Source organism: Ciona robusta, chromosome 6 (genome assembly GCF_009617815.1).
Source record: "Ciona robusta chromosome 6, ASM961781v2".
Lineage (NCBI taxonomy): Eukaryota > Metazoa > Chordata > Ascidiacea > Phlebobranchia > Cionidae > Ciona > Ciona robusta.
Genome location: NC_143240.1, coordinates 1,710,913 through 1,738,252, shown reverse-complemented (window position 1 = coordinate 1,738,252; position 27,340 = coordinate 1,710,913). Strand labels below are relative to the sequence as shown.

General features: G+C 34.4%; 4 protein-coding genes across 5 annotated transcripts; 2 read left to right on the top strand and 2 right to left on the bottom strand.

Annotated features, from left to right (window-relative positions):
• The first annotated feature begins 1,890 nt into the window (after nt 1-1,890).
• On the top strand, nt 1,891-6,068 carry LOC149734792 (dehydrogenase/reductase SDR family member 12-like). The gene is made up of 6 exons (XM_089879473.1): nt 1,891-1,996; nt 2,525-2,741; nt 3,257-3,499; nt 4,064-4,180; nt 4,695-4,914; nt 5,372-6,068. Exons 1-6 carry the CDS (start codon nt 1,941-1,943, stop codon nt 5,482-5,484), a joined length of 966 nt encoding a protein of 321 aa, XP_089735599.1. The 5' UTR covers nt 1,891-1,940; the 3' UTR covers nt 5,485-6,068.
• A 244-nt stretch (nt 6,069-6,312) lies between these two features.
• Nucleotides 6,313-14,991, top strand: LOC149734791 (serine/threonine-protein kinase 38-like). The gene is made up of 10 exons (XM_089879467.1): nt 6,313-6,923; nt 7,291-7,413; nt 8,094-8,177; nt 8,597-8,720; nt 9,479-9,596; nt 10,427-10,566; nt 11,157-11,345; nt 11,929-12,124; nt 12,523-12,635; nt 13,588-14,991. Exons 1-10 carry the CDS (start codon nt 6,747-6,749, stop codon nt 13,680-13,682), a joined length of 1,359 nt encoding a protein of 452 aa, XP_089735593.1. The 5' UTR covers nt 6,313-6,746; the 3' UTR covers nt 13,683-14,991.
• A 984-nt stretch (nt 14,992-15,975) lies between these two features.
• LOC149734790 (alpha-L-fucosidase-like) lies at nt 15,976-24,264 on the bottom strand. The gene is made up of 10 exons (XM_089879459.1): nt 24,097-24,264; nt 23,160-23,266; nt 22,400-22,576; nt 21,828-21,975; nt 20,352-20,598; nt 19,689-19,892; nt 19,013-19,099; nt 18,374-18,684; nt 17,850-18,037; nt 15,976-17,126 (listed from the first exon to the last, which is right to left on the bottom strand). The coding sequence occupies exons 1-10, from the start codon at nt 24,210-24,212 to the stop codon at nt 16,996-16,998; spliced, it is 1,716 nt and encodes a 571-aa protein (XP_089735585.1). The 5' UTR covers nt 24,213-24,264; the 3' UTR covers nt 15,976-16,995.
• On the bottom strand, nt 24,235-27,257 carry LOC149734789 (putative ATP-dependent RNA helicase DDX20). 2 transcript variants are annotated; one of them, XM_089879452.1, is made up of 2 exons: nt 25,040-27,257; nt 24,235-24,915 (listed from the first exon to the last, which is right to left on the bottom strand). In XM_089879452.1, exons 1-2 carry the CDS (start codon nt 27,027-27,029, stop codon nt 24,662-24,664), a joined length of 2,244 nt encoding a protein of 747 aa, XP_089735578.1. In that variant the 5' UTR covers nt 27,030-27,257; the 3' UTR covers nt 24,235-24,661. The 2 variants fall into 2 exon arrangements, with proteins under 2 accessions (XP_089735578.1, XP_089735577.1); XM_089879451.1 differs by having other exon boundaries at nt 24,235-27,255.
• Between the last annotated feature and the right edge of the window lie 83 nt (nt 27,258-27,340).

Sequence of the window (27,340 nt, the reverse complement as noted above, 5' to 3'; positions counted from 1 at the left end):
CTCACTGTCAAGTTATAACATAAGCGTTTTCTTATACACCAGACACACATGGTGTATTCATATATCTCATTCTCACTGTCAAGTTATAACATGATTGTCTTCTTCACCAGAGACACACATGGTACATTCAAACACCTCATGCTATCTACTATACTATAAATTACAATAAACGAAAGCCAAAAATATTAATCGCAGAAATCGGTAATGCTTATTAAATAGCTTGTAAAGTTATACTGCTTCATTGCCAATGCTTTAGTCAGAGAAGAAGGCGTATTAAGATTTTAAACTGTTTTGATGGCAGTTTAGCAACTTTGCGGGACACCACGACTAAGTAAAAAAAGTAAAAGTCTGTGGTCGCTCAAATGCAACGCTAAAACAGCAGTTGCTATTTTAATGAAATTAGTACAGCGTCTTGGTAAACCAATAGCATATGCAAAAAGACAAATAGAGATAATGTATTAGCCGTACAGTTTAAGAGTAAAACAGATTTATATGACATATAGTAGGGTGGGGGGTTACGGGACACCTTTAGCACATAATGTCCAAATATCGTGATCTTTTTTTAAACAATTAAAAACGGTCTGCAGAAGTCATGAGAATACGGTTTTATAAATATTTAAATGTTCTAATTTGCTACCAAACGAGACGATCGGAGAATAGAATAAAAAGGTGTCCTATCTTCTCCCACCCTACTATATTATACTACTTATACAGAACCAGTTTTTAGTATTTTGTTTGTAATTTGAGATGAAAAATTAGTTTCGATTCGGTATTGCATTATACTTTATGAGTTACAGAACCAGTTTTCAGTATTATGTTTCAATTTAAGATTTAAATGGCAGTATATAACTTTATGGGTTACAAAACCGGTTTTAGGTATTTGTTTTGCAATTTGAGATTGCCTTTTTTCTGTCAGAAATTCTAGGAATTTTGCGTTTACCAGTAATGTACACTTCTATAATATATGGCGTATATAGCAGGCTTACAAACCCGCACGTTTTTTCCCAACTTTTGTATACGTAATAATATAACGACTAGCAACTACAATATACTCAGTAAAGCAGAACAGTGGTTTAGGTAATTGCAGTCTTGTGTATTAAAAAGTATATAGTATAGAGTTGGGGGGAGAAGGGACACCTTATCATTATATTTTCACGTCCCATTTGGTAGTAAACAAAAAACATTCAAAGAATTATAAAACCGTATCCTCACGACTTCCATAGGCCGTTGGTAATTGTATAAAACACGATAAGGATATTTGGATATTATGTGCTAAAGGTGTCCCGTCTTTCCCCAACCTACAATACGTCATAATTACATGTTTTGTTTTTCTGTAAATTTAAATATTTACACGATTATAAACAGAGTCGTCACGATGTACTTAACATATTATAAATTCTAATCTACATTTAATAATAAGGCATTATAGCCTTTTTCGTTAGTGTATGTTTCGCATTAAATATTGCGTACATGTTAGTCGCAGCGTGTGTTCGCGTATGTCGTTTTATTATTTCCTGCTTTATATACTGTAGGGTTACGCGTATCATAAAGATTGGGCTAATTTTGTTTCCAATTTGTATTATTTTTGTGCGTTTTGTATTTTTAATTTGTGCTATATATAATTTGTGTTTGTTTTCATTTGTATATAATAACGAATTTGCGTAGTAATAGTACTCTGGCATAAATCCTAGGCCCATGACATGCCTCGTTTTCACTCGATAAAATAGAATGAAAATAACCTCATTTAAAATAGCGATGCGCGCTTATACCAATAAACCCAAACGTCAGTTGTAAAACGTGCTGTGCGCTTTTATGTTTACATATACCAGACCGCCGGCATAACGAGCAGGAGAATTCGTGCCTATAAATTGGATGTAGTTTTAATCTTGTTTTTAGTTTCAGATTACTGATTCATAAGCCGTGTAACTTTGCTTGCAAGAATGACAGTGTACAGAAAAGCGCTTCTTTTTACAAAGGGACTGATATACGAATCTAAGTAAGTATAAGTAAAATATATATATTACTGTTGGGGAAGACGGGACACCTTAAGCTCATAATATCTAAATATCCTAAACGTGTTTTAAACAATGAAAAGGTGTCCCATCTTTCCCCACCCAACTATATATGTGTCGTCGTTTTTAATTTGCGTAATATTCTAATGAGCGAATGTAATTTATTTATTCTTGCGTGCTGGGGCAACGACTATTGTTTTAACACGGTGTTCTGCTTCATACACCACTTGCCCACTTACGAGTTACAACGTATGTAACTTTGTGGGTGAAATTTTTAGGGTTTTATTTTGTATATATAGAAAAATTCGGGCAAGACAACTTGATTGAAATAACTGTCTGTTAACTGGCTTGCCGGTGGCCACATATACGCCCATAGCGGCGGCAGCGTCAAGCCTCGAACATGTAATGGATACGACCGTTTTAACCACTGTAGCCTTTACCACGGCACCAAAACAAAACCAAAACCATAGACTAAGTAATGAGAAAATATAACAAACAAATTTACTCTTCAGGAATGGCTACATGAACGCGTCCAAGCAATTCGACCAGAATGACGTCAGCGTTGACGTCACAGGTCACGTGTTCATGGTCACTGGGGCGAACAGCGGCATTGGAAAAGAAGTGACAAAGGAATTGGCGAGCAGGGGTGGGGAGGTCCATATGGTTTGTAGGAGTTTGGAAAGAGCAAACGCCGCGAGAGATGAAATTGTAAAAGCGACAAAAAATGAGGTAAATGGAAAACAAGTTTTGTTTGGCAAAACAATAGTTGAATTTGATGTGACTGAATTAAGCTTGCTTTATCTTCGCATGGCTGGAAAATAATAGTCTTTGGCGTTAATTGCCTCTAAGTGTCTTGCCCAAGGACACGCATACGTCCACAATGGTAGCAGCGACGGGTCACTATATGATATATATACAGATATTCTGAAATTAACCAAAAAGCGGGGACGAGGTGTATAAAACGGAAGAACCGTGGAATAACGGCCTAGGTGCCCCGCTATGTGAAGATACTTAGTAATAGGTTGCTTATATTCATTCATTTCTTCATTGAACTGTTGTTATTACTCGACAGTGAGCATGAGGTGTATAAATACACCATGTGTGTCTGGTGTATAAGAAGACACCCATGTTATAACTGAACAGTGAGCATGATGTATATACATACACTATATGTGTGTCCACCCAACACTGGTTTAAAATTTATTCTCTCTCGGTCCGTTTTTAAAAGTAAATTTCATTTCCAGAAAATCTTTGTTCATATTGTCGATCTATCCAACATACGAAGTGTTGGCGAATTCGCCAAATCGTTTTCGGAGTCGCACGGAAGGCTCGACACTTTGGTCAACAATGCCGGGGAAATGGTGGCCGACTGGCGGCTGACAGAGACAGAAAACCTCGAAGTCAATTTCGCCACAAATTCGATGTCACATTTTGTGCTTACTGAATCTCTGCTGCCTCTAATGGAGAAAAGCGAGCGCCCAAGAGTGGTAGGTTAAAACTTTTATTAATATTTGGGGACGTTTATACTCTATTTTAATGATGGACACAGATGGCACATAATATCTCATATTCCCTAATCGTGTTTTAATCAATTAACAACGCTCTTTTAGAGTCGTGAGGATACGGTATATAATTCTGTAAATATTATCCATACACTATACCGTAGCGTATGTATAACGACTGTTTTTGCTAATTCCGCTATCTTCGTTGTAATAATTAACCTTTTCGTTACTGTATTCGAAGAGATAAATGAAAATCTCAATGAGCCGATACAGGTATAAATGAAAACATGAACTAACTCACCTTAACCTATTATAGTAGGGTGGGGGAAGATGGGACACCTTTTTATCCTATTTTCTCGTCACATTTGGCAGTAAACAAAGAACATTCAATAAATTATTGAACTGTATTCTCCCGACTCCCATATACCATCGTTAATTGTTTAAAACACGATCTAAATATTTGGGTATTACGTGCTAAAGGTGTCCCATCTTTCCCCACTCTACTGTATATGCAGTCCAAGGATTTTAAAAATTGTCTTTAAAACGCAGGTGAATGTAACCTCGTCCGGAATGCTCTTACAATGCTTGAATCCAAAATGCTTCAGCAAAGAAAAACCGAATAACTTTGAAGCGATAATAGCGTACGCTCAATGCAAACGACAATTGGTAAGTAAAAATTTTGTTATAGCTTCCTATACAAAAATATAATCACCGATAAAGTTACATATGGTAACTTGTAAGCGGGCACGGGATATATGAAACAGAACACTGTTTGTATGACTGCCGTTGCATCGCCAAGCGAAAGTATGAATTTAGTCATAGCCATTTGCATTACGCAATTATAAATATGCCAGGCACATTATAATAATAGTCAAACGTCATGGTGCAGTGGTTAACGCATCTGGTCGGGCAAGAGAATACGCGTTCGAGGCTCGACGCTGCTACCATCGTGGGCGTATATATATATGTCCTAAGGCAAGACACTCAACGGTAGTTGCTCCAACCCAGTGGTCACTAATAGGTTTTCTAAATTGTCAGCCATACACCAACAATATATAACCTTTAATACTTACATAATTACCAGACCGAGACGAGCCTCGAACCCGTTCCCTCTCGGCTATAGAAACAGGCGGTATAACTTCACAATAACATCACTAACCACAGATTTTTTTCCATTCAGACCGTCCTAACTGAGCACTGGGCTGAAAAACACAGTTCTGTTCACTTCTCATGCATGCATCCCGGCTGGGTTGACACTCCTGCAGCCAAACGTGGCTTGGGAGATTTCTACGAAAAAATGAGTCATAAGTTTCGTACTCCTGCTCAAGGCGCGGACACTGTAGTTTGGTTATGCTTGGCCGAGAAAGTGCTGTCAATTCCCAGTGGTTCTTATTTTCAAGGTAGATTTTTGAACCTTTGTTTTATAGTGCAAGTCCGATATATATTACTTATAGTGACATAATGGGTATTTTTGCATTATATAACCCATTTTAAGCTAACACATGTCATTAAAACCGACGCCGTGGAATAGTTATACCGAGTCTGCTTCTAACCTACAGTATTTATGGTTTAAGGCTCGACGCTGCTACCATTGTGGGCGTACGTGTCTTTGGACTAGACACTTAACGGCAATTGCTCCAACCAAGTGTTCACTAATCGGTTGTTTAAGTTGTCAGCCATACGGATTAAAAAACGTTCAAAGATCTTCCACAAAGTTACAAGTGTTAACGCGTAGACGGACACGAGGCGTTTGAAACAGAACACCCATGTTATAACGACTGTCTTCACCACGCCACGCGAGGATAAAACAATTTTCATTTATTATTCATTTTTTTATTCATTCATTCCTATATACAGATCGTAAAGTATCAATGAAGCATCTACCGTTAGCAACGACTAAGGAAAGCAAGAGGGATCGTCTCGAGTTCCTAAAATGTATGAAGAACCTAGCGGATAGTTGCACCAAGTAGAATCAAAGTAACAAGACGACTATATTTCCCCGATGTTTTAGTTGGTACATAAAATGTACAACTATTTATTATATATACGAATTTTGTAGAACCTTGCTTTTTGTAAATTTGTTGCACTTTTCTTGCCCCCCGAAAAGGCACCAAAATATTTTGAATATTTTTATAGGTGTTTCTTTTTACTTTCCACATTATGCGTTCCAGGACTTTATTTGTGTATTTGGCGTGTCTCTTCTTCTGTACAAAGCTTTTTTCGTATAGTACTGTGGTGTAAGTTGGGATACCGTAAGCACATAATATCCCATATTTCCTGATGGTGTTCAACAACGGTCTATGGGCAACAACGGTCTAATCAACAACGGTCTATGGGCGTCGTGAGGATTCATTTTTATAATTCTGAAAATATTCCTTGTTTACTACCAAATGGGACAATAAAAATGCGAATGAAAAGGCCCCATCTTACCCTAACCTACTATTACAATTGTAAGGTAATGTAAACATACGGTTTATAAAGTTGTATAATTTTTTTTTGTTCATGCTTTATGTGCTCCATTACGAAAAATACAGTTCACCATGTACCCACGAAAGTGTTTATTTTTTCTAATTCAGTTCTAAAGCAGAATTAAGTTATGTTACTAAGTTTTAACAGGAATCAGTCAATAATAGAACTCTAAACATTTTGAACCGATCGTGCTGTTTGTGAAGGTTGAAAAACTCCCCAAATAAGTGAAAATATGGCAACACTGCCGGGGAATCACCCTTTCTTTCTACCTTTTCATTATTTTTGTTGTTTTTGTGCTTGTTTGTTACGGTCTTATAGTCGTTAAAAAGGTTACTATTTTACGCGTATTTCTGTTTACTAAAGGTGTTTGGTATATAGATAACGTAGTATAGCTTTAAACCGGTGTTTTTGCTAAGTGTGCTTTTATTTTAACGAATAAATTTTGGAATAAAATTTTGTTCGTTTATAGATTATACTCTGTCACTTTACACTAGCGTTATTTCTATAATCGTTTACCATTATTTAGGTTAACACTTGGTAATAAAATAATACTAAATCTGTTCATTTTTTTATTTATTTACGTTAATATTACAGTTGTTTAGTAAAAATCATGAACCAAAATGTTACCGTAAAAAAACTTGAAAAACTGAGTTAGTATAAAATTATTTCGTTTTTTATTTCCACTTTTTTGAATAATCAACGTTAATATTACAGTTGTTTAGTGAAAATCATGAACTGAAGTGTTACTAAAAAAAAACTAAAAATGAGCGACCGAAATCACGAGCCTTCTCTCAGTAATCATACGCTTGAAAAAGTTAAAAAAGCAAAAGTCACAATTGAAACTTTCTACTCAAATTTGCTGAATCAGCAAATTGAGCGAGAAGGGCGAATGCAAGTGTTGGAAAAGTCAATGCAAAAAGATGGATTAAATGAGGATCAGGTGAATGATATATTGTGTATTAGTTGTAAAAAATCAGAAAAATCTAAAATTTCTGCGGCAAATTAATGTATATGATCAATTTCGACTTTTATATGGGCATTTTTAAAGACTACTTTTGTGTTTTACATGACTATTTTTATATATTATTTGACTATATTTGTGTTAGACGAATATTTTTGTGCCTAAATACCTTCTGCGTTTAATTGTGCCAAAGATAAAAGAGCAAGCTGTTTGCAATAATTAGCAGTTCAAACACTTTTAAAAATATAGTGGACTGATTGACTGTTAAACCATGTATAATAAAAATAAGACCTCTTTAAGGTATACTGTTCTATTGTTCTAATAATTTCATTTTGTTCATTTTTAGTGTGAAAAGAAGCGTATGCAACATGCACAAAAAGAAACAGAGTTTTTGCGATTAAAACGCACTCGACTTGGACTAGGAGACTTTGAGATGCTTAAAGTTATAGGCAGAGGTGCTTTTGGAGAGGTAGGTAGATAACAGTTAGTTAAACTTGTATTTTTTGACTATAACTTGCATTTTAATGTGTGACTATCTATGTTTTACTTTGGTAATACTATGTCCTTTATTTTTACCCTATTTTTTCTAATGAAAGCATCTTATATATAGCTTTTAGAAAGGTATATGAATACACAGTCATTAAACTTGTATTTTAGGATTATAACTTAACAGTTTTGTATAAATGTGTGGCTATCCATGTTTTATTTTGGTAATGCTATGTCCTTTATTTTTACCCTATTTTTCCTAATGAAAGCAGCTTATATATAGCTTTTGGACAAGTATATGGATACACAGTCATTAAACTTGTATTTTAGGATTAAAAATTGCACTCTGTCAACGTGTAATTATCTATGTTTTACCATGCTACTTCTGTGCCTGTAACTTTTATTCTATTTATTCCAATGACTACCTGTAGCATGTCACATTGTTGGACTTGTTAGTCCTATAATAAATCGATAGGAACATTTTTTTAAATAGAGGGATTTGGACTGAAAACCCAAAATATTTTTATTGGTGCAAATTGTAATTTAATTTGCTACATAGTTGTTTGAAGGTAATTTTTTAAGCTTTATAATTGACATTTTTAAATACTGAGTAATGTTTAAATGTTTATTTATATTTTCTATTAATATTAACCTCGTTTTTAGGTAAGATTGGCACAGAAAAAGGACACCGGGCATATTTATGCCATGAAGATGCTACGGAAGAAGGACATGATGGAAAAAGAACAGGTTTGGTTGCAAATATAGGAAACCTCATTGAATAATGTGGCGAATGCAATATAATTTGGCTTCACTCATTTACTACTGTTGTTGGTGTTTTAAGCAAGACATTTAGCGCCTATTGCTTGCCGTTTATGTGGTTTTAAAATAAAACTATTCTTTAAAAAATAATACATGTGAGCGGGCATGAGGTGTATGAAACAGAACACCCATTTTATAACGACTGTCTCTGCCCAGCCACGCGAAGATAAAAAAGTTACATTCATTTGTTCATTCAGCAAAGTGACATTATTAATTGGGTTTTGTATTTGGTAGTTTATTCCAATGAGTAAAACAGAACACCCCTGTTATAACAACTGACATTGCCCCACTACACGACGTTAAATAGGTTTTTATTCTAGTTCATGGTTTAATATAAGCATTAATAGGTTGCCCATGTTCGAGCTGAAAGAGACATTTTAGTTGAAGCTGAAAACCCATGGGTTGTGAAGATGTTTTATTCCTTTCAAGATCTCTACAATTTATATCTTATCATGGAATTTTTACCTGGAGGTTGGTTTTGCCCTAGTTAGTCTGCTGTTTTAGTGTTATTTCTTTTAATCTGGCCTAAATCCCAGGTCCTTGACAAGAACCTTACCCTTTTTTATCTAAACAATAAATGTGATATCCATTATCAAATATAACTGCAGTAGGGTGGGGAAAGATGGGACACTTTTTTATTCTACTTTGCCGTCCCATTTGGTAGTAAACAAATAACATTTAAACAGTTCTAAAACCGTTTCCTTACCACTCCTATAGACTGTTGTTAATTGTTTAAAACACTATCAGGATATTTGGATATTATGTGCTAAAGGTGTCCTGTCTTCCCCCAATCTACTATATTATATGTTGACAATAAATAATAAACAAACTGGATATATTGTCCACTTTAAACTCATAAATCTCTTTAAATTGTCTTGGAAATATAACAATCATATATATATATATGTATTATATAGTAGGGTGGGGGAAGATCGGACACCTGTTCCTTCTAATTTATCGTCCCATTTGGTAGTAAACAAACACCATTCAAAGAAAACCGTATACTGATGGCTCCCATAGACTGTTGTTAATTGTTTAAAACACGTTACCCAATCAGGATATTTGGATATTATGTGCTAAAGGTGTCCCACTCTACTATATTATATCTTGACAATGAATAATAAAAAAAAACAGAGATATTGTCCACAATGAACTAGTTAATCTTGGGAAATTGATAACAATTATTTATGTATTCATTGTGTATTGAATGTTGGTATTTCAATGTTAAGGGGATATGATGACACTTCTGATGAACAAGGACACTCTAACAGAAGAACAAACCCAGTTTTACATTGCCGAAGCTGTACTTGCAATCAATTCAATACATGAACTTGGATTTATACACAGGTACTTTAGGCAACAAAAAAAACAATAAAATCATGAACCACCTTAACCTATGAACCATTTTACCCCATGAACCATTTTACCCCATAAACCATTTTACCCATAAACCATCTTACCCTATGAACCATTTTACCCCAGAACATAAGCCATCTTTTTGGGCAAAAGCCGCAAACCATCTTACCCCAAAACATAAACCGTGTTACCCCAACATTTTATATTTTATGTATGTTTAATTTACACATATTGCTACCATTTTGGGCAGGACGTTTAAAAGTTACATATGTGGTGACTTATAACCTGGCTTGAGGTGTATGAAACAGAACACCTATGTTGTAACAACTGTCATTTCCCCACCACACGAAGATAAATAAGTTACATACTTGGTAACTAAAAAGAAGTCATTAGATGTATAAAACAAAACACTCATGTTAAAACGACTGTCATTGCCCCACCACGCGAAGATAAATAAGTTACATATGTGCTAACTCCTAAGCGGGCTCAAGGTGTATGAAACAGAACACACGTGTTAAAACGACTGTCGTTACCCCGCCACACAAGGATAAATAAGATACCTACTAGGTAGCTCAAAAGCGGGCATTAGATGTATGAAACAAAACACTCATATTAAAACAATTGTCATTGCTTTGCCACTAGAAGATAAATAAGTTACATACTTGGTAATTGAAAAGAAGTCACAAGGTGTATAAAACAAAACACTCATGTTTAAACGACTGTCATTGCCCCGCTAAGCGAAGATAAATAAGCTACATTTATTCATAACAGTCACCACCCACATAATACCCAATGCACTAAAATAACATTGTTTTCTCCAGGGACATAAAACCTGACAACCTACTAATAGATGCGCGAGGGCATATTAAGTTATCCGACTTTGGTTTATGCACTGGATTAAAGAAAGCACACAGTACGGATTACTATAGAGACCTTACACAAGCTCAGCCTATTGATTTTAGTAAGTAAATATTAACAAAATGATAAATATATATGTTTATTTTTCGTTATGTAGTGTAGGCATTATTATATGTTAATGTATTGGTATAAATGCACCATCAACCATGTGTGTATGGTGTATAAGAAGACACCCTTGTTATAACTGGGCAGTGAGCATGAGGTGTATAAATACACCATGTGTGTTTGGTGTATAAGCAGACATCCATGTTATAACTCAACGGTGAGCATGAGATGTATGAATACACCATGTATTTTTGGTGTATAAGAAGACACCCATGTTATAACTTGACAGTGAGCATGAGGTGTATAAATACACCATGTGGGTTTGGTGTATAAGAAGACACCAATGTTATAACTCGACAGTGAGCATGGGGTGTAAGAAGGCTAGACATTTCATATTTGCTCTAACCTAGTGGTCACTAATGGGTTGTCTAAATTCTCAGTCATACAGAAAAATCAATCACCTTCAAAGTTACATATGTGGTAACTTGTAAGCTGGCATGAGGTGTATAAAACAGAACACTCATGTTATAACAACTATATTTCCCTCCACGCAAGCTTACTAACCAACTTACACCCATTTCTCCTCAGCAACGCGACCATTAAACGCAAACGATTCTCGAAGAAAGGCGGAAACATGGAAAAGCAAACGTCGAAAGCTGGCGTACTCAACAGTGGGCACACCGGACTACATTGCTCCTGAGGTTTTCCAACAATCTGGATATAATTTAAGCTGCGATTGGTGGTCATTGGGGGTCATAATGTACGAATCACTTATAGGTAAATGCACTAATAATAATAATAACTTTTTTTGTCTCTTCAATTACGGTAGCGGAGATTTAGAAATATTTTAAACGAAAAGACAAGATATAGCGACAAAACAACAGTTATTAAAAAAAAACACGGTAATACTTTCTTTTGGATTTAAAATAACACTTTGGGTATATACCACAGGAGTTTTTTTGTTTTTTTCTGTGATGTATTTCAATTTCAATGGGTGAGGTGGTACAGCATTAGTTATATACAGTAGGGTGGGGAAAAATGGGACATCTTTTAACTCCATTTCCTCGTTCCATTTGGTGGTAAACAAAGAACATTCAAAGAAATATAAAACTATATCCTCACGACTTCCATAGAACACTGTTAACTGTTTAAAACACGATCAGGAAATTGAGATATTATGTGCTTAAGGTGTCCCATCTTTCCCCACCCTACTATATATATATTTGCTTTTTCCCTTTTTTATTAAAAAAAACTAATTTCATAAATTATTTTATCTCTGAAATCAGTTTATTATCCCCAATTTAAACAACATAAAAACACGAAGTCACAAACTCATTAAACAAAAATCCCCGTACCCCAGGTTACCCCCCATTTTGCTCCGAAAGCCCCCAAGAAACTTATCGTAAAGTGATGAATTGGAGAAACACTCTCGTCTTCCCAGATGAAGTCCCGATCTCGGACATCGCTCGTAATTTGATCCTCTCTCTCTGCACGGACCCCGAGAAAAGACTCGGATTTCCGGAGGTGGACTCTTTAAAAGAGCACAAGTTTTTCAAGTAAGGATTAAGATGCAATTGTTGTAGCTAGACAGTGAGCATGAGGTGTATGAATAGTTAAATACACCATGTCCATGTGTGTCTGATGTATAAAAAGACGCTCATGTTATAACTCAACATTGAGCATGAGGTGTATGAATACACTATGTGTGTCTGGTGTATAAGAAGACACCTATGTTATAACTTGACGGTGAGCATGAGGTGTATGAATACTGAATGTGTGTCTAGTATATAAGAAGAAACTCATGTTATAACTTGACAGTGAGCATGAGGTGTATAAGAAGAGCCACACCAAGTGTCTGCTTCCTGGTATACTACAGTATATAAACATATATTCAGTTATCATGAAGCGTATGAGCAATTTCAGGCAAACATAACAAACACCCATTACCCCACAGAGATGTAGACTGGATTCATATTCGGGACAGGCCAGCTGCTATTACAATGTCAATCAAAAGTTTGACGGACACTTCCAACTTTGATGAATTTCCTGACGCTGATCTTAAACTGGGTAAGCTACCTGTCAATCAAAAGTACCTGTCAAACAAAAATGGTGTTATTTTTGTGGGTTAAGCAGGAAAGCAGCTAAAAATTTTTTTATTTTTTTGGCCTTTTTTTCTAGTTTTTATTTATAGTGTGCGAACATTCATTTTATAACGACTCTTGTTGCCTCGCTACGCAAGTATAAAAAAGTTGCATTTATTTATTTACTTATTTATTCCTATTTGTATAAAATTATAGTTTCTACATTTTGTTATGAAATAGTTGATTTTCAAACTAAGAAGTTTAAAGATTTTGTTTAAATTTTTAATAAATAAAGTTGCATTCATTCATTCATTCATTCATTTATTCATTCATTCATTCATTTATTCATTCATTCATTCATTCATTCATTCATTTATTCATTCATTCATTCATTTATTCATTCATTTATTTCTTTATTCATTCATTCATTTATTCATTCATTCATTCATTCATTCATTTATTCATTTATTCATTAACATCTATTCATTCATTAACATCTATTCATTCATTCATTCATTCATTCATTCATTCATTCATTCATTCATTCATTCATTCATTCATTCATTCATTTATTCATTCATTTATTTCTTTATTCATTTATTCATTCATTCATTCATTCATTCATTCATTCATTTATTTATTCATTTATTCATTTATTCATTTATTCATTTATTCATTTATTCATTTATTCATTTATTCATTTATTCATTTATTCATTTATTCATTTATTCATTTATTCATTTATTCATTTATTCATTCATTCATTCATTCATTCATTCATTCATTCATTCATTCATTCATTCATTTATTTATCACTCATTCTGAATTCACTTGTTCACTCATTTACTCATTCATTTATTTATTCATTCCTTCATTCACTCATTTACTCATTCATCACTCATCCTGAATTCATCATTCATTCATTTATTTATTTACAGATCAAATAGATGAGAATAAAGACTGGGTGTTCATTAACTACACGTACAAGAGATTTGAAGGTTTGACACAACGTGGGAGTCTTGTTATGCCTTGATTTCAAAGTCACAGGTTTTTATCATTCACTTTTAGAAGCAAAACTGCAAAAAATCCGCATTTTAATCATGATTTTTCGGACTTACACTGAATATTAATACTATGTGTATGTTATAATATGCTGGAATGAATGAACTAATATATACTGACCCATAGGCGCTAAGCTTTTTAAAACACAGGGGAGGCAGGAATGGTTAGACGCACAATTCTATAAAAATAAATATTTTTTTTTAGTTTAAATTTTTATTTTTCAATGTGGTGTAAAAATTTAGGGTTGGCCTGCCTACCGTGCCACCCCAGGTTTGGCGCCTATACTGCCCCTAATTTCTATCATTAGTGTGATTTGTTACTGTAGAATATACTTTGCACATACATAAACCCTTAGTGGTACTGTCACACTGATTCAAACAGGGGTGCTGACATAAAGATAGTATAATATATTCAATTTTACTGTTATGTTGGATTTTTTGGACATGTCAATTTAACTTGATGTAAAAGTAAAAATCGTTTTCAATAACTTATCCATACCAGTCTGTGTAACGCTGAAAAATGTCAACAAATTTAGCCGAAAGTAGAATATGTCACTAAAACAGTAAAATTTTAAAAGTTTTTTCTTTCTTGTATATTTCATGTCTGTAAAGCAGCGGTTCTTAAATTTTGTGTCCCAACGATCTGGTGTAAAAGTTAAAAATTTAAAGGCGTCGCAAGCTATGTCGTATTTATAAAACAAAACGGACTAATTTACCATTTTTTCTAGCCTGTCCATCACAAAAAAATACGATTTTTTATCAATAAATAAAAACATGACAGCAAATATTTAAATATGATTTTAATTTCATACATTTCCGTTTAAAACTAAAACCATCTTCAATAAATTACATGTAACCTGTAATGTTTATACTAGGTCTGACCAGAAAATCTGTGCTTTATGCACCTAAACAATTTTTTTTGTACAAATTTGGAAAAAAACGTTACCAACAGTACAAACAAAAGGCGCTAATAAAATATGAACAAAAATGATACAAAAAAGAACGCTTTTAGCATGATTTATGAAAAAAAAAACAACTTGTTTATAAATTCTTAAATCGCTGTGTCCCAAATCTAGCAAATTTTTAATTCCACCGCAACGGAAAAATTTAAGGATCCCTGCTGTATAGAATTTGTGTTTTAACAATATGTTACACTAACGTTATACTTTGTGAGAAAATTGTTCACGCTTTTATTGTGAGGTGATTTAGATTATGACGCAAAAACAGTCTCACTGTTCAATCACGACCATTTTATTTTAGTAAATTCAAACAAATAGTAAAGTTTTATTTTGTGAAGTACTAGTTTTGTTTATGTAGTAGTTGATTTTTAGTCTTATATTTATATGACAGTGCTGTGGTTCAGTAGTTAGGCATTGCATTGTAATCATAGGGTACTAGGTTCGGAGCTCGTTACTGATAGGTGTATGTGTCCTTGTGCAAGACATTTAACAAGTACTAGTTTTGTTCATGTAACTGAGTTTAGTGTTATATTTATATACCAGCTTTGTGGCTTAATGGTTAGGCGATGGGATTGTAACCAAAAGGTACCGGGTTCAAAACTCGATACTGATATGTGTCTTTCAGAAAGACATTTAACAGTAATTGCTGCAACCCAGTGGTCACTAATGGGTTGTAGCACCCTGGGTGTTCTCTTGCCTAAATCTCAGGTCCCATGGCGTGTCACACTGTAGGACCTTACCCATGTAGAATAAAACAGTCTTTAAAATCAAATATAAGATAACAAAGACCATGTTTCACTAGACCTTACCCATGTAGAATAGACTGTTTTATCATGACATGCAGGAAGAATATGGTTTAAGCCTAGGCAAAGATAACAGTAAGAACATATGTTGGTAAATAGAAAAACAATGCTTTTTAAATTAAGTTTAGTCATTTTTGAGTTAAATCAAGATAATTTGGGATTCTGGACATTTTTTGCCTATGTTGGATTACGCATAGTGTTATTCCTGCGTTCTGGCACAGTAGTTTGCGCGCTTTCCTTTAGTCGAGAGGTAATAAATTTTTGGCATGAGGTGTATCAAACAGAACACTGGTGTTATAACAACTATCATTGCCCAACCATGCGGAAATAAAAAAGTTAAATTCACTCTTTCATATTTTTCATGTGTATAAAACAGAACACCTGTGTTATAACAACTATCACTGCCTGGCCATGCGAGGACAAATAAGTTACTTTCATTCATTGTGTTCCAAAATATTCCGTGATTTTTTTGTAATCTGGTAATAAAAAACGACAGAACTACATACATGTCTAATAGCAATTTATTTTACATTTGCAACCAACACAAGAATTTAAATGAACTGCATAGAGCACGTTTTTAAGTGCCATGAATTTAATCTCCATATACATTTGATTAGTATTGCTTTTATTCTAAAACTATGGTGTATTTATGTTTAATAGTCTTACAGTATTTTGCTTAAATCACAAACGAATTTACAGATATATAAAAAACAAATTTATAATAATGCAGACTGATTATACCATTATAGGCGCCAAACTTTTTAAAATGCAGGGGAGGCAGGGATAGTTAAACAAGCATTTTCAACTTATTTGTTGTAATGTTCACTGATTAATGCAGTGTAGAAAATTCCAGGGTTGGCCTGCCTATCCTGCCACCCCAGGTTTGGCGCCTTTAATAGTGTTTCTTATTCCATAGTGTAACTTTAAAAGGTAAATATTGTATGTAACTAAATACTACAGTAGTTCACACAGCTGTTTTATCTTTTTTTTAAAAGTTAAATCGTTTTATTTAAAGCTTATAAAAACGAATAGGTTTTGTGAAATCTAGTTTTGGAAATTTGGTCTAAAATTTTGCCGTTTTTTATTGAAAGGCTTAAAAAGCACTGTTATATTATAAATATAGTTATATCATATGTTTCTGAAAAATCAACGAAAAAATGTTTTTTAGTTATACAGCGCGTTCAAAAAGTCGCTATGCACTATTGTAATATTCCCTTTTTATATTTCTGATTGAGGTGTTTAGAAACAAAACAAAAAGGGTCCATTCATTTATAATTGTAATTCATATTTATCTCCTGGATTCTATACTGAAACATGTCTGTTAATAAATATGCACAGTGACTTTTTGAGCGCCCTGTATTTTAAACATATATATATTTAAACATTTTTTAAATAATCAAAATTTTTTTAAATTATCCAAGTTATAATATTGTTTTTGATATAATATCACACAAGTTCAAAAATCGCATTGTCACAATCAATATTCATTACACACAATGGACTAAATAATGCTGACTCATGCTTTACTGAAAACCGACCAATTTGAGGACCCAAATCAGATGATGCGGGAGTTTTGAGATTGGAACGATTGGCATTTCAATAGCAATACCTGTTGGTTGGAGACTTGTGTATTGAATATCTACATTTTCCAAACCTGGAAAAAAGGGGTTTGTTTTTTTTGTGGGTATTGTATTTGTTTGTGTGGTGTATGCTTACTGTCGAGTTATAACATAGTTCTTGTTTATAATTAGGGGTTTAATTGTTTTTTTTTATTTTGTGCTCATTGTTAAGTAATAACACTGGTGATTTCTTATGCACTAGGCGTAGATGGTGTATTAGTACACCTCATGCTCACTGTCAAGTTAAATAACATGGGTGTCTTCTTATACACCGGACACACATGGTGTATTCATACACCTCATTCTCACTGTCAAGTTATAACATGGGTGTCTTCTTATACACCGGACACACATGGTGTATTCATACACCTCATGCTCACTGTCAAGTTATAACATGGGTGTCTTCTTATACACCGGACACACATAGTGTATTCATACACCTCATGCTCACTGTCAAGTTATAACATGGGTGTCTTCTTATACACCGGACACACATAGTGTATTCATACACCTCATGCTCACTGTCGAGTTATAACATGGGTGTCTTTTTATACACCAGACGTTCATGTTGTATTCACTATTCATACACCTCATGCTCACTGTCAAGTTATAACATGGGTGTCTTCTTATACACCGGACACACATAGTGTATTCATACACCTCATGCTTACAATCGAGTTATAACATGAGTAACTTTGGCAGTGAGCACAAAATACAGTAGCTCGACAGTAAGCACGAGGACCACGTATCCAACTCACCCAACATTCTTATTGTAGAAGCAGAAGTTGCATTTCTTGGCCCATCAAGTAATAGAATCCCATTCTGTGGCCATTCCATAACAAACGCATATATGATCAAACCATTATCGGCTATGACATCATCAGTAGTGATGTCATCTTGTACGACGACTGTTTCACCTGATTCACCGCGTCTGGTTTTGAATTCTCTGTGGAGTAGGAAGTACTGCATAGTAATTGACGTAAGTTTTTGAACTATTTTTATAACTTGACTTTTTTGGAACTTTATAACTTTGGTTCTAAAAAAACTATTTTTTTTTTTAGAACCGAACTTAATTTTTGCGACATATTTCCTTGAATACAAGGAATTAGCAACAAAAAAAAGTCGTAAAAACACCATTTTTTGTAAAACATACGCAAAACGAAAATGTCATATAAACTACAAAAAAAAAATATTGCTGTTAAAAAAGAAAATTAAAATTTTTATAAATCAAAGTTTTATTCACTGAACGACGCTAAACCCACCATAAACACACCATTTTTACCTTATTATTTGCTCCTGGTCAAACAAAACGCTTCGTTTTTGACGATTTTCATCCAAAACCACATTCGCAAACTCCTTCTCCAACTGCTCCTTCTCTGCTCTTAACTTCTCCTCAGTTTTTCTCTTTCTTTCTCTCACTTTCTCTTTCAACTCTCTCACATGAGCTTGAGCACGTAGCAGAGAACCTGTGCTAACTTGAGTTGTGTATCTAACATTACTATCCATGGTATCTTGTACCATTCTCCATGGCTTAGATCCATAAACAGCTTCACCATTAACACTCATCCAAGCACCAAAATCTTGCAAGCGCTCCTAAAAACAAAAATACAAACGTACTTTTACCATATTTTTACTTACAACTCCAGTTTTTTTTACAATACCGCTCCTAAAAATAAAAAAATAGCAATTTTTATCAAATTTAAGCAATTTTTATCAAATTTAAGCTATTTTATCATTTCCCCCCACTTTAGAGCATATTTTCAATTATAAATATTCACAAAATTGTACTTATTTTGCATAGTTCTACCTAATGTTGCTAATTAAAATAAACTGTTTTGTTCACTTTGCTATTTAATAAACCCGACATTTTTCCCCATTTCTTTGCAAAAATTTTAGTATATGTGCATTATCAGAAACTTACACCAAATATGGGTGAGATAGTCCCTTCCTTAGTTGGCCCAACGTTCATCAACATATTTCCTCCACAACTTATCGTTTCAATGAACGTCTGGTGGGAAAAAAAACTCTGGTTAATGAAAGCAACTGATTTTTTTATACATTAAGGTATATGTATGTGTATCTAAATTACTTAAAGGCTTTAAGAAATATTATTAAAATGACTATAATTCATCTAGCTGTAATTCTCAAGTTTTCTCGCCAGAGAATATAGGTTACAGGCTTGATAATACTGCCATTGTGGACTTGTACCTAACACTAACGGTAATTGCTCCAGTCCCTTACGAGGTTGTCTAAATTAACAGCCATATAAAAAAATCCACAAAAAAACACTCACTATGTTACAAACATGATAACTCATAACTTTGCACAAGTTATATAAAACAGAACCCCCGTGCTAAAAAATAGAAATCACCCTACAACACAAAATGTACATTCATTTAACACGGTACTATAAAAATCATAGGCACCAAACTTTTTAAAACGCAGGGGAGGCAGGAATAACTAGACGTACATTCCGCTGAAACAAATTTGATTGCACTGTTTACTGAATAATGCAGTGCAGAAATTTTTAGGGTTGGCCTGCCTACCCTGCCACCCCAGGTTTGGCGCCTATGATAACAACACCCAATAAAACTCACTGAAAGTAATTCTTTCAACGTTAAAAACTGAGAAATATCAGTGTCCCTTCTCCAGCTCCAAGACCCTTTGTTCAAAGTCATGGCATTTTCCCATTTTTTATCCGGCACGTGAGTTTTTGGGTTAAAACGGTCGTTACATGTTAAATAGCCACCATGCTTGCACAGAGTATCAGAGCCCCATCTGTCATTGGTTACCACAGTGTCCTGTAAAAGTGTTGCCGGATTATAAAATGATGCTTGGTGGAGTTATAAGGGAAATTTGGGAATCACTGTTTTGGTAAGATTTTATTTTTTACACATGGTATATTTGTACATTTTAAGCAATATTTTAAGTTATGTTATAACATAGATACTGTTTGAAATTAGGTGTTTCATTTTTTATTTTGTGCTCATTGTTGAGTTATTACGTGGGTGGCTTCTCATACACTAGACACACATGGTGTATTCATACACCTTATGCTCACTGTTAAGTTATAACATGGGTGTATTCTTATACACCAGACGTCCAGACACACATGGTGTATTCATACACCTCATGCTTATTGTCAATTTATTCCATAGTTGTCTTTATAATAATTACACAACACATTCATACACCTCATGCTCGCTGTCAAGTTACACTATAGGTGTCTTCATACACCTCATGCTCGCTGTCAAACATACCTTCACAGGACTTTCATTATACAGCCACGACAAAAACACGGTACTGTTCCAATACCAGCTCGGTGCTTCCCACTGGCCATCAGACCATATAAGGTCAGGTTTATAAGCATTAACTATCTCATACAACTCTGGCAAAGTCTTCTCCTTCACAAAGGCATTGGTTTGGAACTTATTTGCTTTATCTTGAATATACAATGGGTTAAACCATTCGTATAGAGAATGGTAGAGACCAAAATGCATTGATGTCCTGGGGGGGAATAAAAAGTTTTTTAAAAATTGGTCAGTTATAGTCTCTGGCTTAACCCTTTGGGGACGAGATATATTTTAACAAATTTTCATTTTTGACCGACTGTCACATATTGCTCTCTAGCGACACAGGTGTTTGTGTTGGCGAAATAAGATCAATTAGACTTTTGTTCTTTGGAAAAATTGCTACAAGATTGTATTTTGATTTTTTTGATGACGTCATCAAATTTTGAATGACGTCATCAGAAATCTTGTATTTATGTGTAATTTGGGTTTTTAGGTAAAAAATACATAAGGAATCTAGTGCAAAGTTGATTCCTGGTTTGTTTACTACCTAACTAAAATGATTGTTTGAATTGGTGACGTCAAAGGGGTCAATTACGTCACTTATAACCTGATGACGTCATTTTTTGAAAGTTCATTTTCGCTAAAATCGTAACAAAACTTGCCAAAACCGATTTATTATGAATGTAAAGGTAGAAACAACATGCAGAAGCAAAATGAAGTTAGATTATACACACAAAAACATAATTTATGTAAAAATTGCTTCAGAATACCTAAAAAACTTGCAAAAACAGCTGACATAGCCGTTTTTACGCAAAACCACATTTTTAACCGGTAACTTAGACGGGGAAGCCCCAGAGCAACATAGAGATCAAATAAAATCGCTTTTATTGGACAGAATGACGTTAAAACCTTGATTTTTGGGCAGAATATAGACCATCTTCTTAAAAAATACATTACGGTTTTCAAATCAAGTTTGGTAAAAACTTTTAAATGCTATGATGCCTTTTTCAAACGTTATATTGGTGGATAATTCCTTCCTCTTTCAAATAAAACCAACTGTAAGAAATTTTACCTACTATAAACAAAATTATGAACTTTTATGTGAACACCTGTTTCAAAATGCATATTTGCACTACTCGTCCCTAAGGAGTTAAATCCCAGAGGGCCTGGCATGTCACAGTAACATAAATGCACATTTCTACATTGAGCATTAAACCCTGTACCCTTAGTCCCATACTGTGCCTGTCAAAATGCCCTCAAATACCAAGGACCTTAGCCATATAATGTATTGGGCCAACTCTGGCTTAAATCCAAAGTCCCATACTGTGTTTTGCCATAGGACTTTACACATAGATTTCTTATGGACATAACACTGGTTTTTATAACATTCACACATGGTCAACACTGAGACTTGAACACTGTACCCTTGGATCTACACCTTACCTTGATCTAATAGAATGTGCGAGTTCTCCAACCAAGTCCCTATGAGGTCCAACATCTCTCGAGTTCCAGTTCCAAGATACATTTGTGGGGTATGTACAATATCCTTCATGGTGTTTTGATGTAAGGGCCATGTATCTTGCCCCAGATGCTAAAATTAGAGGATAAATGTATTATGTATACTGTACATAGGGTGGGAGAGATGTGACATGTTTTCATTTTATTTTCTGGTCTGTTCGGTAGTAAATAAAGAAAAAAGAACGCTGATGCTGAAATTAGGGATGTAATATAATTTTTGCACCGTGAGGCGTTGTGACAATGTGGTTAGCACACCTGTCTGCAACTGAAGAGGTTATGGGTTCAAGGCTCGTCGCTGCTGCCATTGTGGGCGCATGTGTCTTTGGGCAAGACACTTAACGACAATTGTAACCTAGTGGTCACTAATGGCTTGTCCAAATTCTCAGCCATACAAAAAAATCCAAAAAAAACAAACAAATTCACTCTGATTTTTTCTAAAAAATGTATCATAACAAAATCATAAATAGAAAATACATGACAACTATGACATCACAAACCTGCGAAAAGGTCTGCCCAATCATCTGGCTCATAAAACTCGGTAGAAAAATCCTTTGCAAAGTCAGCATATGAGAACTTGGGCTTGAAGTTGTTTGCCATATAATCTTTCCACGACTGCCAGCCACTAACTTTCCAGTAATACCACCCCCATGCGGGAGATGCACCAAAACTAGGAACTGTAATATTAAGTGTAAGATACTTCATGTATCTTGGTATATGGTGGGGTAGAGGAAGATGGGACACCTTAGCACATAATATCCAAATAACCTGATCGTGTTTTAAACAATCAACAACGATCTATAGGAGTCGTGAGGATACGGTTTTTTGAGTGTTCTTTGTTTATTACTAAATTAGACGAGAAAATAGAATAAACAGGTGTCCCATCTTCCCCCATCTTACTATATGTTACTGTAGAAAGATTGTTATACCAACGTATCATCTGCCAATCTGCCATACAGGTTGTATAATAAGATTTCCTTCAACAAGAATCATATTATAAAATTTACATTTTTAAGCAGCTATATTTGCATGGTACAACAGCAACAGAATACAGACATCTTGGAACACATTTAAGGATTGGAACAAACTTTTAAGGGTAAAGTCCTAAAGAGAGCTACATCATTGGAGTTAAGATTTAGGCCAGAGTTGGCCTACATATTTTATATGGGTGAGGTCCTAAATTAAGGCACGCTAGGGTACCTAAACTTATGCCAGAGTTGGCCTATTATTTTACAGGCACCAATTGTCTCATTTTCTTACCAGAAAAGACACCCCAGTGAAGAAATATCCCAAGTTTTGCTTCATCATACCAAATAGGTAAAGGTCTGGAGTCTATGGACGCCCATGAATCGTTATATACTTTTGCACTGTGATGGGATAATGCAGTTTATTATGTGGACAAGCATAGACATAAAAGTAAAAGCTCAAAACATATGTGTAACACATAACTTTTAAAACATAAAAAATTTTGCCGGCAAAAGCATGAACATTTTTTCTTGTAACATTATCAGTTTTTGTTTAGGAAATAGACTGATCATTGTACTATTATTACTGTATGACAAGGGCGTATCCAGGAATTTAAAAAAGGAGGGGGGAAGTTTTTGCTTTGAAAATGGACGTGTATAAACGTAACGTGTTCGATAAAAACATACCTTGACTGACATTAATAATAACGCACATGATAGAAATGCATAAGATTGGTTTTAAACTGCAATATTATGACTTTAATATAAGAGAGGGGTTTCTAATTTTACCCCAAAAAAATAAAAAAAATGTATATATGCTGTTTTTTTAAAGACATGTTTGTAAGCCAGGGTGTTTAATTATTGCAAGCATTGCAAACATTGACATAAAGGTAAAAAGTCGTAAATTAATATTATAGGCTGCATTATTACCCCACATGTGTTGTTATATACTTTTCCACTGTGATAGTATAATGCAGTTTATGGTGTGCAAGCATACCAAATATTTGAATAAAGTAAAACGCCATAAAATGGATCATTTAGGGCTATTTATAACTCAAGCACATGATGTGTTTAATTGAAAGCAAATATATAACAGTGTTGCCTGGAATTTAACCGAAAAACAAATGAAAATAATGACATCATAATATCATACATAAATGGACTGTAGTGTTTGTATTAAAAGTGACCAGTTTTTACATTTGAAATATTCTGTTCTAATTTTGTATATTTACCTGACAGGTGCAGCATTCTCAATTGGCATTGCATTTTTTTCCATTGCTAACACGCTTGATGAAGCATATCCCACAAAAACACATAACAACGCACTGTAAATTAAAAACCTAGACATTTTCCTGAATAAACAAGTTACGCTAGGAAATAATGATTGTCGTTAATTTTGTTAGCATAATAAATCAAATCAAAATGGCAGTGTAACAGTTCATGGCGCAAAAAAATATAAATAAATAATAAATTAAAATTTAGCAGCTAGGAGAGAATGGTAAATAAAAGACACAATTCTTATATTTAAAATAAAAAGTTTAATAAATTGTTGCCGTTTTTGGGTTTTAATAAATGTATAAAAACATTAAACACAGTTTTGAACAAACATAGAAAATGCTAACATTGAAACGGAAATATGCATTTTAAACTTAACAATGTATGGAATAGACACTCTTAATTTAAAGAAAATCCACTAATAATTAAATCTCTGTAACCTAAAATTTGTAACACTAATAATATGGTGTATTTAGGCACTTGTATTTAGTTGTATTTCTAATTATACAGTAATTTAAATGTCTAGATTATCGCACAGTTGTCTAGCATACTCATACACCCATCTGTGCAAATTTTGGGCATATATTTTTTCCTCAAGACACATACAATGTTCACAGTTTGTTTTAGATGGTAATTGACACTCTGGGAAAATTTGATCTTTTTCCTTAGAGTGGGGGTTAAAAAGGTCCGCATCAGATTGAAGTCCAGTTTTTGCACAGTCATCATTTTCATCAGAAAGCGCTGAGTCACTTTCGCTAGCATCGTAATCCTCGTCACTGTCATAAGAAGATATGCTTGAATATTGGTCAATACTTTCAACTGATTCAATTGTATGTTCAGAATTTTGCATTTTTGAAGCAATTTTTTTTACAGTCCAAGTAGGTACACTTTTTACAGTACCTGCACATTTTGATGGCATTTGTTCAAGTTTTGCTGCTGTAGTTTCACTGATACTTTCCGTTTTAGCAGTAAAATTTAAAGCTTCTTTATTTTTAGTTATTTGTTCAGCTTTCACTTTGGAACACATTAATTTTTCGGTATGTTCTGAATTAACTATTTTCTTACACTTAACTCTCAAGGCATGGCCAGAATTTTTATTGAAAACAGCTTCATTTTTCATGCTACCATTTACACTTGAAAGATCAGATAATTTCAAATTCTGGTCCACTTTTTTAGTAATATCATCTAATTTTAACTCTATTTCATTTGTTGTTTTTTGTTCTTCATTTTGTAATTTTTTTGGTGGTGCCAAAAAAATCCCGTTTTTTTCAAAGTATTCAAAATCTGCTACTAATTCTTTATAGTTCATATCAAGATAATGTAGGTTCTGACTCAAACATGCACTTTGTTGCATAACATCCTGTAGGCTATCAATCACTGGATAGGACTGTTTTGCACGATCATTTTGCATTGTCACAGTGTCGATATACTTCTCAGAACCAACAAAACTGTCACTTGTTCTTGTTGTGTCTGCACTTAATTCACTGTCTCCATGTTCATTTTTAACTTGTAACCGTAAATTTGGGCATGAAATTTCAACATTATTAACACTTGTTAACTGTTCATTTAAATTTTCCTGTAAATTTGGGCAGGAAATTTTAACACGGCTATTGACACTTTTAAAATTTTCATTCAAATTTTCCTGTAATTTAACATTTGATTTTTGATCATTTAAAATAGCTCTAAAATCAGCCGGCAAAGGTGCTATAGAAGCATTACATTGGGCAGCTATAGCATGTAGCCTCGAGGCTTCTACTCCAGGACTAACAAGCGAAACAGCTGTTCCATATGCCCCAAACCTTCCAGCGCGACCAATTCTATGCATATATGTCTCCCAATCGGTAGGTACATCCATATTGATAACTACATCCACATTCTGGGCGTCAATTCCCCTCGAAGTTAGATCAGTCGATATTAGAATCCTGCATTGGTAAGATTTTAGCCTCGTTATTGCTTCAGTACGCCGCCATTGCTCCATATTGCCTGAAATAAAAGTCGATCGCCAGCCAGAGCTATTTAGTGCGTTGCATAAGGTCTCTGCTCTTGTATGATAATTGGAAAACAATAGCGCTTGTTGGTACGTCATACTGCTTAAAATTTCAATAATACATCGTGTTTTTTCCTCAAATAACTGATGCGGTAGCTTACATTCTTTAACTAGCAGATAATATTGTTTAAGACCAAGTAGGGAAGGGTCTGTTGGATTTAATCGCACAAATGTCGGCTGTTGCATGTATTTTGTTAAAAATTTCGCAAGCGCTTCAGGATAAGTGGCAGATAACGCAAGCATCTGCTTAGTGCTTGGCAAAGAGGAATAAATCCAGTTAATTTGCTGTTGTAGGCCACCTTCTTCCACTAGTTTATCAGCTTCATCCAAAACGAAAAGACGGACATTATTTACAGCTAAAACACCCAGCGAAATCAGTTGTTTAATTCTGCCAGGCGACCCTATAGCAATGTGACATCGTTTTGCCTTTTGTCGGTCTTCTGAGACCAGTGTACCCCCAATAAAAACCTGGACTGACAATTGTTCAATGTCTTGCCCAATTGTGGATACTACTTCATGTATTTGTAGCGCGATTTCACGCGTTGGGGCGAGCACAATGACTTGTAATGCTGCAGATTTTGCGTCTATACTATCAAGTGCTATAACGGAAAACACACACGTCTTACCGGTACCGGATTTTGCTTGGACGACTAGGTCAAAACCACATCTCCCGAGCGGTATTGCTTTGAGCTGTATCGGCGACGGTTTATGAAATCCCGACTTTTTTAACCCAGAAAGAACGAAGTCCGAAACCAAAATATCTTCAAAAGTGACCGATTCTTGCGCGGCAATGTCGTCCGTTCGTGTTTTTGAGTCTAGATCGTGAGCTATTTGGTTAGACATGCTAAAAACATAAATATAAAGTTTAAATTATTATATTTACAGCGCATTTTGCACAAAACCTGTAGGCCAACGCTCGTAAAATAACATTTCAAAAACAAAACGAAAACGCAGGGTTCGCCACCATATGTTTAAAACTACACTCAAAAACCAGAAAAAGGTCTCTGGAATTAACAGAAACCGCCGCACATCCGTTCAATTTCGTATTGTTTTAACGCTGCACCTAACCAAACTGTTTTCACTCACGAAGAAAACAAAGACGAGCCTTTTTCATGCCCACAACCCGTGACTTTATGTTACCCAAATTTGTTGGT